The sequence below is a fragment of the Copadichromis virginalis genome, linkage group LG23 (genome assembly GCF_057382275.1).
Source record: "Copadichromis virginalis isolate Kocher_CV1m ecotype Utaka linkage group LG23, C_Virginalis_male_GT1.1, whole genome shotgun sequence".
NCBI lineage: Eukaryota > Metazoa > Chordata > Actinopteri > Cichliformes > Cichlidae > Copadichromis > Copadichromis virginalis.
Genome location: NC_140639.1, coordinates 6,499,751 through 6,518,612, shown reverse-complemented (window position 1 = coordinate 6,518,612; position 18,862 = coordinate 6,499,751). Strand labels below are relative to the sequence as shown.

The 18,862-nt window shown below is 40.1% G+C and overlaps 2 protein-coding genes across 5 annotated transcripts; one reads left to right on the top strand and one right to left on the bottom strand.

The window, feature by feature from the left end:
- Positions 1-842: 842 nt before the first annotated feature.
- Positions 843-6,333, bottom strand: LOC146680117 (uncharacterized). Of its 4 annotated transcripts, none has more exons than XM_085449334.1 (5): positions 5,978-6,333; positions 5,449-5,805; positions 4,998-5,045; positions 4,484-4,621; positions 843-1,464 (listed from the first exon to the last, which is right to left on the bottom strand). In XM_085449334.1, the coding sequence occupies exons 1-5, from the start codon at positions 6,018-6,020 to the stop codon at positions 1,304-1,306; spliced, it is 747 nt and encodes a 248-aa protein (XP_085305460.1). In that variant the 5' UTR covers positions 6,021-6,333; the 3' UTR covers positions 843-1,303. The 4 variants fall into 4 exon arrangements, with proteins under 4 accessions (XP_085305460.1, XP_085305461.1, XP_085305463.1 ...); XM_085449335.1 differs by having other exon boundaries at positions 4,484-4,600; XM_085449337.1 differs by lacking the exon at positions 4,998-5,045 and having other exon boundaries at positions 5,978-6,332.
- Positions 6,334-9,400: 3,067 nt separating this feature from the next.
- On the top strand, positions 9,401-18,832 carry fsd1 (fibronectin type III and SPRY domain containing 1). Its single transcript, XM_085447553.1, has 13 exons — positions 9,401-9,605; positions 10,321-10,416; positions 10,495-10,626; positions 12,398-12,499; positions 12,720-12,742; positions 13,167-13,288; positions 15,436-15,645; positions 15,734-15,832; positions 15,946-16,093; positions 16,187-16,269; positions 16,674-16,925; positions 17,146-17,234; positions 17,335-18,832. The coding sequence occupies exons 1-13, from the start codon at positions 9,591-9,593 to the stop codon at positions 17,443-17,445; spliced, it is 1,482 nt and encodes a 493-aa protein (XP_085303679.1). The 5' UTR covers positions 9,401-9,590; the 3' UTR covers positions 17,446-18,832.
- Positions 18,833-18,862: the final 30 nt, after the last annotated feature.

The following is an 18,862-nucleotide window of genomic DNA, read 5'->3' as shown; positions in this document are numbered from 1 at the left end:
TGAATTATATGCTTGGTTTCCAGCGGAGGAAAAAATAAATAAAAATCTGTGTGCTTAAGCTTTATAAAACAGCTTGGCTCGCGATTCAAAGCGTTTTCTCCTCCGGATCCAACCACACACTCGCTCCCGTAGCGCTGCTATATCTAATCCTGAGGGCTGCAGGGAACGCGCGACCCCTCCAAGTTTGATGAGCGCGTCTCTCTCAGTGTAACACTATCCGTGCATCTACTGGTGCAAGAGTTTGTAAGTATATCCTACTACTGCTTACTCTAACGCCCCGCTGCTATTATTAGATTAGGATATCCTATAATCTTAAGGTAAGTCAGAGAATTTGCAGTGCGCTGTCTCTGCAACCTCTCCACCCCTCAGGTTGGCAATCCAATTCCCACAACAAGCCCGAGCGCAGTGGAAAAATAACACGCCCAATGGGAAAAACCTGCACCAATAACAAAAAAGGAAAGAAAAAAACGAGTCAGCGGGCTAACTCGCACTTACCAGTAGTTAGTTTTAATATTAAACCGCTCAGAGTGCCGATGTCTTTCCCGTCTTGAATCCAGCTCCGCTCTTTCTTTCCCTGCTCCACCTGTAACGTTCACTCCACGTCTAATTCCTGCAGGGAGTGATTATCCGACAGGCAGCTCTCAGCGGTAGGCAGCGCCTGATCACGTCACGTGTTTGATCGCACCTTTACTTATATAGGAGCCGCTGGGCTTCGCGACCGAGCAGATAGCAACGACATAGTCCTGTTAATGTTCCCAAGTGCGGACTTTTGGTTTGTTTGGAAATGTTAAGTCGACTTAATAAGTATTTTATCAGAGGACGTATTAAAGTGTTAGCCTAAGCACGACAGAAAGCCACGTTTATTTTGAAAATAAAAAGAAGGACACAGTCCATATATAAGAAATTAACGTTTTAGTCTCCTTTAAAAAAATAATACAAAAATATACATATGTGTGTATAAATCTTCTCCATACTCCATTCAAAAGCTATTGGAAACATTTCCAAATATTCAGTATTCATCATATTCAATATTAAGTAATACAATACAAAAATTAAGGGAACAAAACCATGAATTTACACATTCAAACCGCATTCATCATCTGCCATCTAGTGGCTCATAAAAGCTACTTCACCTGCGCATTTTAAAAAACGTACAGTTTGAATGAAAAAACCCTAAACCAGTAATCCAGATGAACAAAATGTAGATCCGACAATAATGAAAGGGGAAAGTTTCTTTCAGTGTCCCGGTGAAATTAGCTGTGAGGACCTTTGCTGGCATTAGTTTGTGAGATCCGTGACTTGTTCAGTGTCTATATCTCCGTTTGCCTTCGTCGTATCTGCTGGCAGGACTCGGGGTCCGCGGGTCTTGAAAGGAAGAAGCTGCCTTCAGGCTGACCGCCGCTGCGCTCATGGACGGCCGAGGTGAAGGCTGTTTGTTGGGGGTGTTTGCATAGATGGGCTCTTCTGGTGGACGAAAGGCAAATACAGAATCAATGGCATATCATTTAATTAATGTATATCTGCATTTGAGCTGTAGGACAATCTGTAGAACAAAAGCTCAGAGGGATTTTTTTTTTTTTTTTTTTTGCTTATCATTTGGCTGATTAGACTTTAACGTAGTAATCAAACATCACTGAGACCAAAATGCAGGAAAAAAAATACAGTTTTACCCTAAAAATGTCCTTATTTAGTTTTATTAGTTGAATTAGCTAATTTTGATTATTGTGCAGTTGACTAATTGTTACACACTGCAAAAGAAGCTATTTAGATCCCCAACCACAATGAAAACAGTGATGAAATACAGTGTAAACACATAACACTATTTATTTACGTCTTTATTTCCTTTTTTCCAGATTTGTATATTTGTAGATTTATATATATATATATATATATATATATATATATATATATATATATATATATATATATATATTTTTTTTTTTTTTTTTTTTTTTTTTTTAATTTTTTTTTTTTTTTTTCTAAATACTTTTCATATGTATGCACTGCTGCAGAAACTGTGCACCCCACCCCTCCTTTCTTCTCAAATATGTTTGCACTGAGTAGGAGATGCTCTGTATGTCATTGTACATCTGTATAGTGACAATAAAGGAATTCTGTTCTAGTCTATTCAGTGATGAAATACAGTGATCTACAATAAAGACTGATTTCTGTGCAAGTAACTAAATAACATGACCTTATTTTTCATATGTAGTATGTCAGCATCAATTATCTGATCATTTGATTTTTAGAGAAAGACTTCAAGTCACGTCAGATGTTGTCCGTCCAAATCTTTATATATTTGAATATACATAGTATTAAGAGTCAATATACATCTTGTTACTACAAATGCTTTACATATTTTATTATCAACTTAATACTAAAGTGGTTTTGCAATTTAAAAATTGATCAGGAGATGTAAACTTGAAAGTTTCCTAACAAAAGAAAAAAAATAGTTTAAGATGGGAATTATTCAAATGTCAAATATTTATTTTTAATTGTAATTCATTTCTATTTTAACAGAATATCCTTTCTGCCCCGAAAACTGTACATTTGGAACCACGTGTAAGTTTTTCTCACGCTTTTCAAAAAAAAATGCTGTCACTGTAAATTTAATCTTGACATTTTTTACTGAAAGGCAAAACATTTTGCAGTGCAAACATTCATTTGTACTGCAAAAACACAAGTGTTGACTCAGTGAAATCACTTGACTATGATTCAAAAGTAAAAAGATTCATCAAATTAATACATCAAAGCCTTTCAAGTTAAAGTTCACTTACAGTCAAGATAGTTAAATGTCAAAGAAACAGAGTCAGTACCAAAGTCCCCTGGAATTTCTGTATTTAATTTCTCACTGCGACACAGATGTGCTAGTCATAACTATAAAATAACTAAGATTATACATTTTTAGGTTTTGTTTTATTTATTTTTATATTTATTTTTACTTTTGTGTTTTCAGTTCAGTTTAGTTTCAAAAGTCAGTTTGGTTGTTAGTTTTTGTTGTTTTAAAATTTCAACTTTCATCTCATTTTTATTCATTTCAACATTAATATTAGCTCTTATTGTTATGTTGCAGGTGCTGTTTGACATATTAAAAGATTGAAGTTCAGAATGGTACAGCGATACCCGAGGGGTGCCCGAGTCTCAATAGGCATAAGCACTCGCGTCCCCTTGTGCTGGTTATATTGACAAATGTGGCCAAACTTACAAAATACTTAACTAAAATTAATTTCCTTTATATTTTTATTGTATATGATATCGTTTCAATACCTTTTTCTAAAGCAGAGGTTTGCTTTTTATTGCCGGTAACTCTCTTTTTTCCCTCATTCTCCTCAGTAGTATACTTTAATACATTTTCTCAGTAACACAATACTCCAAACAACAATTTGTGTCAATCAGAAACCACCTTGCCTGGGTCATACGTGTGATTTTACAGCTGTTTGGCAGTACTTTCAAAGCTTCACTCTACATCTGTTTTTTCTCCTTCCTCTGTGGCCATCAATGGTGGCCAAACAACCACATGTACTTGCACAAGCTGCTGGTTGCCTACATAAAGAACTGCTTTGTCCTCTGTGGTTTAAAGTTAGTTTAAAAAATGTGTCAATGACTTAAATCTGTGAGCTAAATACAATCTTATGATGACGAGTGGGACTGAAGTCAGAAGTTTTAAACTTAATTTTTTGTCAGTTAATGGACAGAAAAAATGAGTTTTGGAAAAAACATAGTTTTCCAATCATAATAATACCAGTTTTATAGTCAAACCACTTGTAAGGGCTTCAATAATCATGAAACAGCTCAGTTTATTTTGCCTGTCAAATATGGACACTACAGAAATCTATCTGTAAGTAGTAAAAGTGCTGGTTGATGCAGATGTGGATGGGCTTTTTCAGCTTTGCCTGTGTTTTATTTCTGCAGATATCTGATATTAATAACAGTGCTGATCACTTGTCTACAACCAGATCTCAAAGTGTTTACCTCGAGCTCTGCTTCACAAAATAAACTGCGGTCCTTGTCTCTGATGTCTGCTAGAAATTAAAATCTTTTTCTTAAGTGAAACCGCACAGGAGGAGAAGACATCTATTAGTGACAGCAGAGTTTGTCTCACGGTGTGCTGTCAAACCACACTAACCACTTTCTTGCTTAGTTTGTGTCCATCAGCCACTACTTGGGAAGGTTTCTGCAATCATAAAAACGTCTTCTCTCATATAAAAAAAATGAGAGGTTTTCTTCTTTTAAATGCAAATATTTGCAAGGAAATGAATCAGCCTGTACTGTATGCAGTGTAGATTTGAAGTGACTGTAGATCTTGTGAAGTTATCTTGTGTGATAATTTGCTTTTTTGTTGCTTGACCTCTTTTTCTTATAGAGCAACTTTTATCTCAGGCTAGCAGCTTCTGTTGCATACAGCTGAAGCACAGCTTATCTGCAATCTGTGTAGACTGTCGATGATTATCTAAACCTTCACAATGAAAAGAAATAGCACTACCTCTATTCTCTTGTCTTCTTGAGAGTAGGACACATGTGACCGTCAGGATGAACAGGATGAAAGAGGATGCTCCCAACACCACCCATATCCACCAGTTGTCACTCAGGGCAGGAGGGTCTGCGGGAGGAAAAGTTTGCCCTGAAATGTGAACGCATTTAACTTACAAGTAACTCTCAAGTTACACCATGGATACAATAAAATGAATTGCTGCGTTATGTGATCACTTTAAAAGATATGTAGTCGTTAAGTCAGCCCTTTTTATGTAAAGGTCCACGCACTTCCTGTGAGCAGTACGCATCTGACAGGACGAATGTGAGCACTTTGAAACAGTTTTGACTCATCAGCTAGAGCTTTTATCCCCTGTGTAAGTGGACAAATGACACCCACGCAGAGTGACACTGAATGGAAAATCTACGCAGCTCAGTATCTCCCGGGTCCTGAAAATGTCCTATGCCTTTTGAGAACTGCATACACGCGCTCTCTCTCACATGCACACGCACATACATGCACACACCTTTAATATTCGTCACATTTGACGGGTACGTTGTAACTTCACTGTCCGCTGTCGTGGAGGAAACAAAATTATATGAGAAACATTCATTGCAAGCCAGGACATTTAAATTAGTTATGCATTCATTCATGACAAAAAAGCAGGTGTTAAGGTGTTTGTAAGCGGCATATAAACATGTAATGGTTTATAACACATTAATGTTAAAGGTGAGTTGAAGTGGATGCTGTTGTATTTATTAACATAAAAATGATGTATCCATACTAACAGAGGAAGTTGTTGACAAATATAGATTACCTGATAAAAAGTAAAGTGCTTTTTATCTGTGTACTACTGTACTGCTACATTTTAGTGTATTACACAGCATTTATTAAATGTTTGTATACTGCTCAAAAAAGTTATGCAAGAGACTTAAAGTAAAAAATTAACAGTTTTAAAAGCTAGAAGTGATACTTACAAACATTTACTTCTGTTCCACTGCTGCGGATTTCTGTTAAACTGGGAATCTCTGTTGTGACTTTGCAAAAGTACCATCCACTGTGGTTTGTATTAACATTTGACAAAATGCATTTTGAATCTTCATTTTCAGTCTTGTTTGCAGGTTTGTTAATGATTTTGTGACATATTGACTCGTTGGAAGAAGATTCAGATTTCTCAGATTTGTTGGAATACCAGAAGATTCGATATCGCTCATATTTCTCAGTGTCCAAAAAGCAGTACAAAGCCAGGTCTGATCCAGATGGAACTCTCACTGTTCTTGTTTCATTCAGAAATACAGCAGTTTGACCTGATATCACCATGGCTGTTGCTGCCACTGTAAATAGAAAAAAGAAGATATTTTACTTTTTGAATTACAAAATAGTTCATGTAGACAAAAACTACAGACAGGAAGACGAGTTTCATTCTTCAGGAAATGTGCACATGTTGCATTTAGCATGACACTGTGTCTTTTTTTAATCTGTTAAATATAAAATTGGGAGTCTTACCTGTAAGTAGCATCAGAATCAACTGCTTCAGCGACATTTCCATCTTATCTTGTGAGCAGTGGTCTTCTAATCGTCAGTGTCATCCTGTCTTAGCAGCCTGCCTTTCTGCACATCTGACAAAGCCAGACGTAGAACTGGTGTGTGGGCGGTTGGGTTGGTGGGAGGGAGGAGTAGGGGTTTTTTCTTTTTTTCTAATACTGCTCAGTGTCAGTCAGTTACTTTTACTATTGGAGATTTAGGCAGACACGGCAAATGAAGATGGAAACTGACGTATAGGCTTTCTAAAGAAAGACAGAATTATTGACCAGACACACCAACTAATTTTTTATACCTAACAGTTTTAGTCACTAGAAATCAAACCTGACTACTACTCTTAGGCCTTTCTATAAAAAAAATATATATATATATATACCCTGCATTGCTCTGCACCTTGTGAATTCCTCAGTGATATAAATGTACATTTGCTGACTTTCTTGCTGTCACCAAATATAAAAAACATGAGGATGATGTGAAGGGGTTGTGAAACCCCTGTGGGTTTTAAGTGCAAGGGTGCTAAAACTCTACTCGCCTCGTCTTCACACCGTCTTACTAGAAAAGTAACATCTGGCTTCCTGTGACAAGACACAACTAAGCAAAATGGCTTGATGAACTTTCTGATCCAGTCTACAACCACAATCTTGACAAAAAGAAAGAGATTCAACTCATATATATTACATATATTAATTTTCTTGCATTGTTGTTTTATAAAGTGAACACAACAAAAGGCTTAAAGAACACAACAGTGTGGGTGGCATTTTGCATTCAGGTGTTTAAAGTGTAAAGCCGCGCTGCATTGATTTGCTCTGAAAACTAATCTTTAATTCACTAACATTATAGCAGGTGTCAGTGTATTATTTGTTCCTGACAGTGAAAGAAAGAAAAAAGGCCACAAGACGAGACATCTGAAGGTTGCAGGGGGTGTATAGCTTCTGAAACCTCAACCCTATGATCTTTTTTTTGTCTCTGAAAGTAGGTCCTGTTTGTAATGCAAGAAAAGAAAGAATCTTAAAATCATTTATTTAGTAGGACTCTGTGAACACAATACACTTCATCTTTTATGCTGTTATATATGAAATGATAATAAAATTCGGACCATTTTCTAATTACTGGTGTGGTTTTTCATAAGAAACGCATGTCGATGCATAAAAGCAAAAGAAAAAGACAAAAATTACTGTAAAAAATGTTGCGCTTTGAAACAGCTGCGGGGTTGTTGTTTTTTTAATCAAACATAATGCAAAATTTACTTAGTATACTGATCAGAATCAAGAAATGTTACCAACATTTAGGTTTTAGGGGAGCGATACTTAAAAGGGTTTTTTTTTTCTTTCTATTCAGAGAACCAGTGCAGCTAAGTCAGAGTGGGTCTTTTGTTTGCTGCTGAGCAGACAGGAAGCTGCATCTCTTAAGTTAGGAGTCTCTGTTGGTTATTTTAATTCCTTTGTTTTGAGTTACACTTATTGGCCAATGGTCGTTTCATTGTTGTTTTCCTTCATCAAAAGTATGCAAGTTTGCGGTCACTGTGATGTGACCCATTCTGAGGACATAGAAATAGAAAAGAAAGTTGTCCAAACGTGTCCAAACTAAAATTGTGAGTACAAAGGTCACGTATGCTTTTATACTTTGTTTAAAAATCACGTTGTCATCACTTTTAACAGTTTTAAAGGTTATGAATGGTCTCCGTGACACAATACACATGCACAACACATAGTTATTTTCTTTATTTTTCTCATAAGGCAAGAGGCCAAGAGAGAGGAAGAGTTGTGGTAGGCCCTGGTCAAATAGACATACTCAAATACGTGCTCACATTTACACTTCTGGGCAATTTATAATCACTAGCTGACCTAACATGCATGTGTTTGAGAGGACGGTGGGGGAGCGAGAAAGTCAAAGCACCTGTAAGAACAAATGCAGACACAAAGAGAAAATGCAAACTTACATGAGCCGACAGTTAAATTCAAAGTCGGTGCTTTCTTACTGTGAGCTGATAGTGTTATCCACACAGCACTTTTAACAGAGGGGAGCCCAGTGGTGTGGAGGGTGGCATCTTGCATCTCTCATATCAAATTTTCAGTCTGAATTTAAATGAATAGAAAAAAGGCCAACATCAAGCTCTGATATGAAGTAGTGACATATATGATACAGTTACATCAAAACAAGCACAATACTTGAGTAAAAGTTTTATTTATTTCCATATTTCTAACCACACCTTAATGGGCAGATTATTCATTCATTTAATCTTTATTTCAGTTGCAAAACACCATCCAACAAAGAGAGGATACCAGTGTCTCTAGAATTAATACTGGTAATGTCTAGTGTTAAACATCATTTGCATTTAGCCCGTAGTGATTTCATATTAAGCCTGCAAATATACTTACACCCAGTAGTTTTAAATATGCTGGCTCCAGTAGTTACAAACATCTTACATGCACTGAGCCATCGTCACCCTCATGACGTCATTGAAAGCTACATTTAGTTTCGGTAAACTCATTTTCCTGTGCACATATATGCTAGAGCTGTACAATATGCACAAACTAAAGGAAAGAAAAGCACCTTGCTCTACATAATGATCTAAATGAAGACCCTCCCTCCGTCTGTGCATGCATTAAATATGCTGGTATATACATTATCGCACGTTGCCTACAAATATCATCATCACGTGTTTTTGTTGTTGTTTTTATTTTTTGCTCTGTCCAAGACATCTGACCCTATTACATACACAGTAACGTTATTGTATGACAATATGAAGTCTATAAAATCTTAAATGTTTGTTTTCCTTGGTTCTATAAATAATAACATCGCTCTTACAGACACTGTATATGATTTTTTTTTTTTTTAAATCCACAACATATGTGAAGAAGCTAATAGAGACCAGCACTACCACGGCTAGAGACCACAAGATCATCCAAATTCATAATATGGTTCACCATACTATTACCAACCATGCGCTCAGTTTTACATCTCAGATTAGAGATGCTGAATAAATAAATCAGTATTTAGGGAGATATAGGCTCCAGCACTGCTGTGGCGACTTATCTGGTAATATAGATGTAGATTTCAGGTGGAGCCTTCTCCTGCATTATTTAGAAGACATTCATTTGTGTCCTCTACAAAGAAAAAAGAAAGAAGGAAGCAGACACAGAGTTTTGTCTTTTTAGTAGCTAAAGTAGATACAGAGATTTTATAAATAACAGGAAAACCTAAAACCATATCCAAGAAGATTTTTATTGGGACCCTAAATGGCTCTGTATTGTGTTATATAGGCTATTTAAAATCTATCTATCTATCTATCTATCTATCTATCTATCTATCGCGTTGTCCTTTCTCTGACTGCACCTGAAAGCAGCATCCCTCACCCGCGCCACCAGAACATCACTACCCAGAATCCCCCCGTGCCGCATGCGCCCCGCTTACTACGGCCCAAAGGCGTTGGTGGTTGGTGTCCGTCCGAAGATGCGTTGCTCTCCGGCAGCATCAGTACCAGCTCCGCCGTGCTAATACACCAAACACCGGGGGACGGAGGAGACATACCGGCGGTGTGTGGAGCTGCGACCGCGCCGGTGCACCTGACTGCAAGATGGGAGACCAGAAGGTGAGCCGGAGCCGGGGGAACAGGTGTCTCTGATGGGGGAAGCCGTTTCAGGGCGTAGTGTACAAAGGAAGGAGGGGGAGACGCGGCGATATGAGGGAGTTTGTGGATGCAGCATGGGCTTGAATTCCTCAGTCGTCTTGTTTTTGTACTCGGTGTTTGTTCGGGTGGATGTGGGGTCGTTTCTGTGCTCGCTATCGACCGCTTTCTTATCGACAAGTATCGGTGTAGCAGTCGGGGACGTGGGGAAGGGGGCCTTGGCGTAGCTCCTCTTCCATCAACAAACATTGCACAGTTCTTCTGTATGAATGGGCTTTTTCACTGTGGCGTCGGAGCAGTGCAGCAGGAGTGGCAGCAAATCAAAAGTGTGGGTTTTTCTGTGTAATATTGTGTGTCCGGTCTTTGAAGTCGCCTGCGTAACGATTGCGGAGCTGCATTATTAAATTATAAATGCGCATCCTTCCGCCCTCCCTGTGCACCGAGGGTAGGTCCCTCTCTGATCTCATCTGTTTAAAAGGGAGCTCAAAGCCTAAAGCTTTATGTGTCCACTCATCAGACAAGGGCTGATTAACACATCTTATCCACAGAGGAGGCTCTCCTGTGCGCTAATACAGGGATCCTGAGCCTGCCTGGAAGGGTCAGATTGTGTGTGAGTTCAAAGCAGAAATGTTAAGAAAAATCTGAATTGACTAAAGGAAAATTTTGTCTTTTTCTTCAGGAATCTCTGCGGAAGATCACCCACACACTGGCCATGAAGAATGAGGAGATTTCCAACTTCATCTGCACTCTCAAGCAGAGTCTGGACAACTTGGAGGTACAGTAACGCGAAGGGCTCAAGTTAAATTTGATCTCAAATGATACCCTGAACTTTTTTTTTCTGCTGCGACACCAGGCAAATTCCAACCGGGTGCAGGAGGACCTGGAGTCTGAATGCAGCTCCCTCCATGCTGTTCTGGACGAAATGAAAGAAAATATGCTGACCCGTATCAAACAGGAGCGAGCAAGCCGTACCTATGAGCTGCAGGTAGCCGTTATTGTTTCTTGATTTGAAAAGTCTAGATCTTTTTAATCGGGGGGGGCATCATTGCATGGCTTAGACTTATTACCTGTCTGCATACGAAAGCAGGTGTTGCATCAGTGCTTGTGGGGACGTTGTTTCATTCTTTGTTGTTGTACATCCCATGCTCATCTCTTGATCATCGATTGAGTAAGGCGGTTCACAGGATAAAACCGGAGCCTCCTGACCTTTAAGTCAGACTAAAATCTAAACTTTTCTAAGTGAACAGCAAGCAGAATGCAACGTACTTTAACACGATCTGTTAAAAAATACTGTAACTGTACAGAATACAAACCACAAAATTACAGATAACAGGTTTAAGTGGAGCATCATCGTGTTTGTCTTAACGTTTATGTTTTTTAATGCCACTGTAATTTATAATATTGGTGAGAAGCGTTTATCCTTCAAGCTGAATTCTAAAATGCTTCACATGTTCGGTTGTACTTCTCTTGAAAGTGTGTTGACTTTATGTGTCATTTGTTGGTTTGGAAATGCCTCTGAGGCATTAGGAAGACAGTAACAATAGCTAGTAATATGTTTTGAAGTGCGTTGCCAAGCTTAGAAAGATTTATAGGGGACTATGGAGCAAGACAAATAATATTGCCACTTCCTTTAAACTGCTACCATCTGTACGGTGCTGTTGTTCCCCTTTGTTTGGAAAAAAAAAAAAAGGTCCAAACTGTCATTTATTCCTCGAACCATGAACCTCCTGAACATGAATGGTTTGGCCAAAATCGCCCCAAAGATGCAAGGAGACTGAAAGTGTCCGTATGTGATTGTTTTTAAGTGGTGTGTACAGAATCAGGTGACTTCTGCTCCAATCAGCTTTCAATGATTTCCACCATAGCAACACTGTTTTTTACTTTTTTTCCTTTACATTGCTTTAGCTTGTTAAAGTGCTTTAAAAAATGAAGTAAGAAAGAAGACCATAGAGAGAGAGAGAGAGAAGAGAAATATACGCTATATGCCTCAAAACTACTGAGCCATCTCCACATTACACCTGCAGGAGCTGTTCAAGCATGGAAACCCATGCAGTGAAGCTCCCGGCACACAGTGTTTGTGCTGGTGTTAATGCCAGAGGAAGTTTGGAACTCTGCAGTTACTGAATCAGCAGAGCGTCGGCGAGTTTTATGCACTCGGCGACCCCGCTCTGTAACTTTATGTCATCGATATAATTCATGGCTGAGCTAGCATGGTTCCTAAACACTTCCATGTTGCAACAAGCCTCTTACAAGAGATCTCAACAGAGGCATCCTATTACAGCACCATCGAATTCAGTGAGCCATGCAGTCTGTAAAGGCCGATTGCATGCTTGATTTTCATACACCTGAATTCAAAGATTACGAGGCGTGGTCCGATACTTTTGTTCATATTGTGTAACAATAAACAAGGTAAGGCCAGGAACTTGCAGCTGTGGAGCCAGAGGTACCTGCTGCAGAGAGGAGGTGAAAATGACTCATCTCAAGTTTGCATTTTTTGCTTTTTTTACTCTCTTTCTTTGCAACATTTATTCCAAACTAGCTGCATGAATGAAAGCTGATCTTTGTTTTCATTCATCTCAGGTCAAAATACCAATAATTCAAAAACGTCTGTAGCCTCAGGACTGAGCGATGACTCTCAAATGATGCAGCTAGCTCCATGGCTTCTGCTGGCAACACAATTAACTTATTATACAGACGAATAACCTGTGGGAGTTTGCAGATGCGCTCCATTTGACTGTAAGTTGGTCTTTTCTCAGAGTCAGCTGAGCGCCTGCTCCAAAGCCCTGGAGAGTTCAGAGGAGCTTCTGGAGATGGCCAATCAGACGCTCTGCTCCTCTGAGACGGACGGTTTTACTCAGGTAACTGACAGTCATGCTGCTGCGCCGTTTGATGTGAATTTCAGTGTCCACATACGATTTAATCTGTCCTCCTTGTGCTGTCATACTAGCAGTGATTTTAACATGGCCACCGGCAGCTTTTTGTGTTGAATGACAACATGATGGGCTCCTACTCAGTTCTCTCTTCGCTCCGTGTCTCTCCTCTTTTTTTCCTTTCCCTCTCTGTGCTTCTCCTCTCCAGGCGGCCAAAGACATTAAGGATAGGTATAGTACTCAGCAATCCATTACTTTCCTTTTGTCATAGCCTCCTGTAACCAGCGAGCCATCTAATGAATGTAGCGTGCATGCATTCAAACCTGTAGCCACCGCACCCATTTCATAGACAGTAAGCACGATGGAAGCTTTCCACTCTTTTGTCTCTGAGTTTCCCCACTCTCATCTCGAGTCTGTGCCATCCTGTGTCAGCCCCTCCCTGGATGAATGCTGCTCCCTCTCTAGCTCCGCTTTTTGAATTAGGGTGATGAGTTCAGCGCTAGTATGTCAGAAATGTAGTTAGTGGTCTTTTCTTAGTGAGCAGTACTAGAATCACCTGTTTCTTCTTTGTCGCCCTCTGGTTCAGTTCAATAATAGACCCGCACTTGTTTCCACCCCACGTCTTTGTGTGTTTTTTGTGTGTCTTTCTCCACAGCGTCACAATGGCTCCAGCCTTTCGCCTCTCCCTGAAGGCTAAAGCCAGTGACAACATGAGTCACTTGATGGTGGATTTCAGCCAGGAGAGGGAGATGTTGCAAGGACTCAAATTTCTCCCAGGTCTGAAACGAAGGAGTTGCTGACTTGCACAACATTAAAGCAGCACTCTGCTTCTCTACTTCTGTTTAATTTTACACACCCGGTTGATTGTTTAAAGCTTCTGTTTAAAAGGGATAACCAATGATAAGAAAGTTACACATGCACACTTAGTTACATCTATACTCGACTCTTGTAATGCACTGCATAGATTAGTAGGTCAGTTACTTGTTGATTATTTACAGGTAGTGTGCACTACAGAATCCAATATAAAGGAAAACTGTTTGTGTTTAAAGCCTTAAATGGTCTTGCACCTGGATATGTGGTAGATAGTCTGCCTCCATACACTCAATATCATTAAAGTGTGCCACTCCTGATCATTCCTCTGATTGATGCTTTCTGAAAAGGGGGATGTTTGCCTCGGCTGTTTTTGCAATCGGATGAGCATCGCCTGTGACGGTTGTTAAATCTAAACTGAAAATGTACCTCTTCTTTTTTTTTTTTTTTTTTTTTGTCAGGCTTTTGGAAATAGTTCATCTCTGGAGGATAGGTTCCTGCTGTAAATGTTGTGTAGCATCAATATTCAGGAACATGTTTAATTTATTTAGTTTTAGTGGTTTTTAATGTGTTTATATAAATAAAGTTAAAGAGAGAAGGGCTGAAGGTCAGATAAAATTAGGGGCTGCAGTACAGCTGAGCATAAGATTAGTAAGGATTATTTTGAACTCTACAAGAGTAGCTTAGCATGATTCAGAGTCCAAGAATTTAAATATGGAGCTGAAATTGAGGTTCTCCTTAACAGCTCTAGTTACTAATAATTACTTTGAGTAATTATTAATTACAGCTGTAGTATTTTACTATAATTAGTAACTAATTACTTTACAGTTTTTGTCTGAAAAATTACTTTTTTTGGTATAAAATCTGCATCTAGTCATGTCATTGTCGGCTCTTGTCGAGTGCCAACCAATTTAATGGGTTTCAGTTGTTTCTCTGATCAGCAGAGCTGCACGTGAGGGCACAACTGTCTCAATCGCATCGGAAGTTAAACAACCTGTAACCTGCCTGCTCCCTCGTACAAAGTCCAGGTAGTTTTTCACTAGGTCATATAGTAGAGCAGATAAAATATGAGGAGAGTTTACAGCAGCTAGGCGGGATGTGCGTCTGTTCAGGCAGCGGGATCTCCTAAACTAAACAGTGTTTTTGAAGCAGGCTGCGTGATCCGGTGTGCTGCATGTGGGAAAAGGGGGGAAATCTGGTTAACGTTCCCACCTGAGTTCATGTGTGAAAACTCTTTTAAGATTTGAGCTTTTGTATTGCTACACCTTGAACTGCTACACAGTACATGTAGTCTAACTTCACCTCAATGAATTTCAAAAGTAAGACGATGCAATCTAGATAAAACAACCCGAAATGAGTCACTGCACATTACACTTAATTTCACAACACAATGAAGTTAAGAGTTCAAAAAAATACTTAAGAGATTCTGGTCAGGCTGTGTTTGGTAGATAAAGTATAAGCTGCCACCCTGGAGGTGTTGTTAAGCGCAGTGTAGGCATTTTTGTGTTTTTTCAACCAGAACAAAAGAAAGGGTCGATGCTTGCTGTGTGTTAAACTTCCTGCAGTATGTTCCACTTACCAGCATTTTTTTATATTAATGAGTCAAATGAATACATGTGATGTGACGGGGAGTTACATACAGCAATAAAACCACAGAGAAGTATCACTCCACAGCTGTGCGAGACCTCCTAACCTCGTTATTGCACCGTTGCGGTTTGACAGCCTACATATGTAGTGTGGGTCTCAATCTGATCTGAATCGCCTGCTTTTAGCTGTAAAGCTAAGACACACAGAGCTAAGACACACTGCTGGTTAAACAGGATACAGTAAATGGAAAAGGTGAAAGTTTATCAGATGAATGTGAGTGAAGAGTTGGGCACAGAGAAGGGCGACTTTTTTTATCAAGTGCATGTAAAAAAAAATAAAAATAAAATAAATATTTATATTTTGCCACAAGGTCATGTCAGACTTCTTTTAGGAAAATACTGCCCCCTTGTGGTATTAAATGCAGCTTTAATATCGAACTGTTACACTTCTTGACTATTTTAGTAAAGAGTAGTGAAAGTTGATGTTGGACACAATCTGTAACAGGTAAAAACTCTTTTTGTCTTCAGTTCCTGCTACTCCTGAGATCCAGGTGTCAGAGTGCCAGGTGTGCGACAATACGGTGACTGTAGTTTGGAGTTTACCAGAGCCTGATAGCAAGATAGACCACTACATACTAGAACACCGGCGCACAAATCACGAGGGTCCACCTCGCATCCGAGAGGACTACCCCTGGATGGTGGTGGAGGGGATACGAGAGATGGAGCACACTCTCACGGGTAGGAAGAGGACTGTGAGGTGATGTTTGGCATTTATAGTTAAACTTTGAGTAGATTTTCTAACCTAGAAAACTTCCCTAATTCCAAGGTCTGCGCTTTGACACCCGGTACTTGACGTTCAGAGTGAGAGCGTGTAACAAGGCTGTGGCGGGAGAGTTCTCTGAGCCGGTTACACTAGAAACCCACGGTGAGAATACTTGGATCTGGCTGCTGTTATTTTACTCTGACTGACAAAAGATGTGGGGCTTTTCAGTTTCCTGTACACTAAAAGAAAAACGTTGCTTCTTTCCCAATATCCAGCTTTCACTTTCAAGCTGGATGCTGCTTCAGCTCATCAGAACCTGAAGGTGGAGGACTTGAGCGTTGAGTGGGACAGCAGCGGAGGAAAAATACAGGACATCCGAAAAGACAAGAACCGAACCAACTCACCAATGCACTCCCCAGCCAGGTTTGTAAGCTGCTGATTTCATGTGCTAACTCTCATTATGAATAAAGCTCAGAAATATTGAATCTTTCTAGCTCGTGTCTTTTCTGTAATCAGGTCAGCCCTGATGTCTCCTAAGAGAGCACCGACCGCCCGGCCCGGCAGAGACAGGTTTACAGCAGAGTCGTACACAGTGCTGGGTAAGAATATGTGCAGCAAAAAAAGAGGGAAGGACAGACACAAACTTGTTTTTGCATTACCAAACCGCCCCAGATTGTAGATTGTAAGATACAATGTTAGAAAGTTACACAATAAAGTAATCTGATCTTCCTTACCGCCCAAGGTGAACTAATTAGTTGGTGTAATGAAGGCTTTACACGAGAAGAAATGATCCAGATTTAAACCAAAGGGTTTTTTTGTTGTTTCTTTTAATTACTGCACTTTTTACAGCTTTGGATATTTTAAACAGAAATCATTTCCACATAACTAACTTTTCAAATCAGATTTCCATCTCTTAGCAAGGCAGTTGTTACATAACCACAGCTGTCAGCATGCGTAAAGACAGTGGCGATTGTTTTGACGCTGGCCTTATGTGTCGTGACAGCTGACACTGTGATTGATGCTGGCCAGCAGTACTGGGAGGTGCGTTTCGACAAGGAGAGCAAGGCCTTTGCCGTGGGCGTAGCCCTGCGGAGCCTCGGCCGATTCGACCAGTTGGGGAAAAGCAGCGCTTCCTGGTGCATCCACCTGAACAACTGGTTGCAGCAGAGCCTCACAGCCAAGCACAACAACAAGGCTCGAACCCTCGACTGTCCCATCCCAAATAGCATCGGAGTCTACATCAACTACGATGAAGGTAGGATCCAAACAGATCAATGGGTGAACTCAAAGATTTAGTTTGCCTCAGCCACAATTTGGTAACTGGAACAAAATGAAATAAAAGAAAAAGACTGTTTAGCGTTATTTGTGGATTAAAGTGAAGCAAGAATAAGGCTACTTTAACTTCCACACATTTTAAAAAGAAAATCTTTATAAAATAAACCGTTAAGTATGTTTGCCTTTGTGTTTCTCTCCAGGTATTCTGTCTTTTTACAACGCCAAAACTAAGCAGCTGATGCACACTTTTAAAACTAAGTTTCAGCAGCCAGTTATCCCAGCGTTCATGGTGAGGAAATTCAAGCCTATTTTTGTCTGAAAACTTTGCACCACCTGCTGATTTATTTATTTATTTTAATAAACTGCCTGTCATGTGCTGCCCCCTGCAGGTGTGGAACGGGAGTTTCTCTGTAGTGACGGGCCTGCAGGTTCCTAGCGTGGTGCAGAGCGGCCAGAGGAAGAACAGCGGCACCAGCAGCTCCAACGCCAGTCTCAACTAGACACATCCATCCACCTAGCCAAGTGGACTCCTCCCACCTCCACCCAGCCTTGGTCAGCGCCGCAGATCATCTCCTCTGCCCTGACGGCGGTCGAAGCCATATCGCAGAAGAGTTAAATCACTGGAGTATGACAGTTTATCCTGTTCCACGTGCAGTGTCTGTGTTGCATAGAGACGAACTTTAGGTGGGAAGAGGTGGGTCTGCTGCTCCCTCAGTGACAGAACTCTTCAGATGTATGACTCTGGCTGTTGTGAATGCTGGGGATACAGTAGGTGTAGGCTTGCTAGGTTTCCTGTCTCTGCACATCCATTTAGCACCACTGCTGCTAGAGCACTGATTTAGCGCTGGCCGCTGTCCATCCTTCTGTCAGCCGAACTGTTGTGCAGCCAGCTGCCGGTTCAGGGTTACACTCTGTCCTGTCTGCTCTCTCTCCCTGTGCCTTCCTGCTCATTTCCAAAAAGATGAAATCGGGTACGCTAATAAGCTTTCTGTTCCAATTTAAAACTATGTCAGAAAAATTTGGATTAGCGGTTATTACCTATCCAGCCAGCAACCAACATACGGTCTATAACCCAAATAACAACCTGCACCTACACACAGTTACTGAAGTCCCTGAATCGCTGCCAGCAGCTTTTAGATACAAGAAATTAACATATTTAGGATGCTGAATTTGTTTTGTTGCCAAGGCATGTGCATTTAACAGTGTCTATTGTATTTCATATAATAGCCAGGACCCACACTTTGGGCTCTTTTGGCTCCTGCTGAGGTTTTGTTAGTTTAAAATCAGAGATGGTGTTATCTGTGGAGGAGTCTGTCGTACAGACTAAAAGTCAGAGGCAACTTCCTTCATTTTAACTCCTTGTAGTGAAGTCAGAGCGCTCATGTGGCTTCAGGATTTTTGAAATGATTGTACTGTATACTCACATAACTGCACTCTAATGCTTGTCCCTGTATATGCACCATTTCTTTTGCAGCAAAGAGTTCCCATTATGAGTAGTGGACTGCGTTTAGTCCTAAATATAACAAATAGCTAGGCAGTAGCTGGAGCTAATAAATCATATAATACAGATTAGCCATTTATGGAGCCACCCAGGCGGGAAACTAAAACGATAAACCCTGAAAACTTAGTCTGAAGTCTGTTTTTGTGCACCGCCTGACCTCTGAGAAGCATCCACCTCATGCTGTATGTAACACACGGTAACAGTGTTGCTTTGCCACATTTCTCCCTCTACGTGTGTTCTGAGTAATGTAGCCTGCGATGCTTTAAAGAAGCGAGAGTTCTGTTGACTTTGTTTCACATGCTGACAGATGTCAGAGTTTATTGTAAATAGTTAAATTTTTTCCACTATAATGTATCAGTCATTGAGGTAATAAAGGAGTGAGAGCACTGTGTTTGTCCGTGGATGTCTGTCTCAAA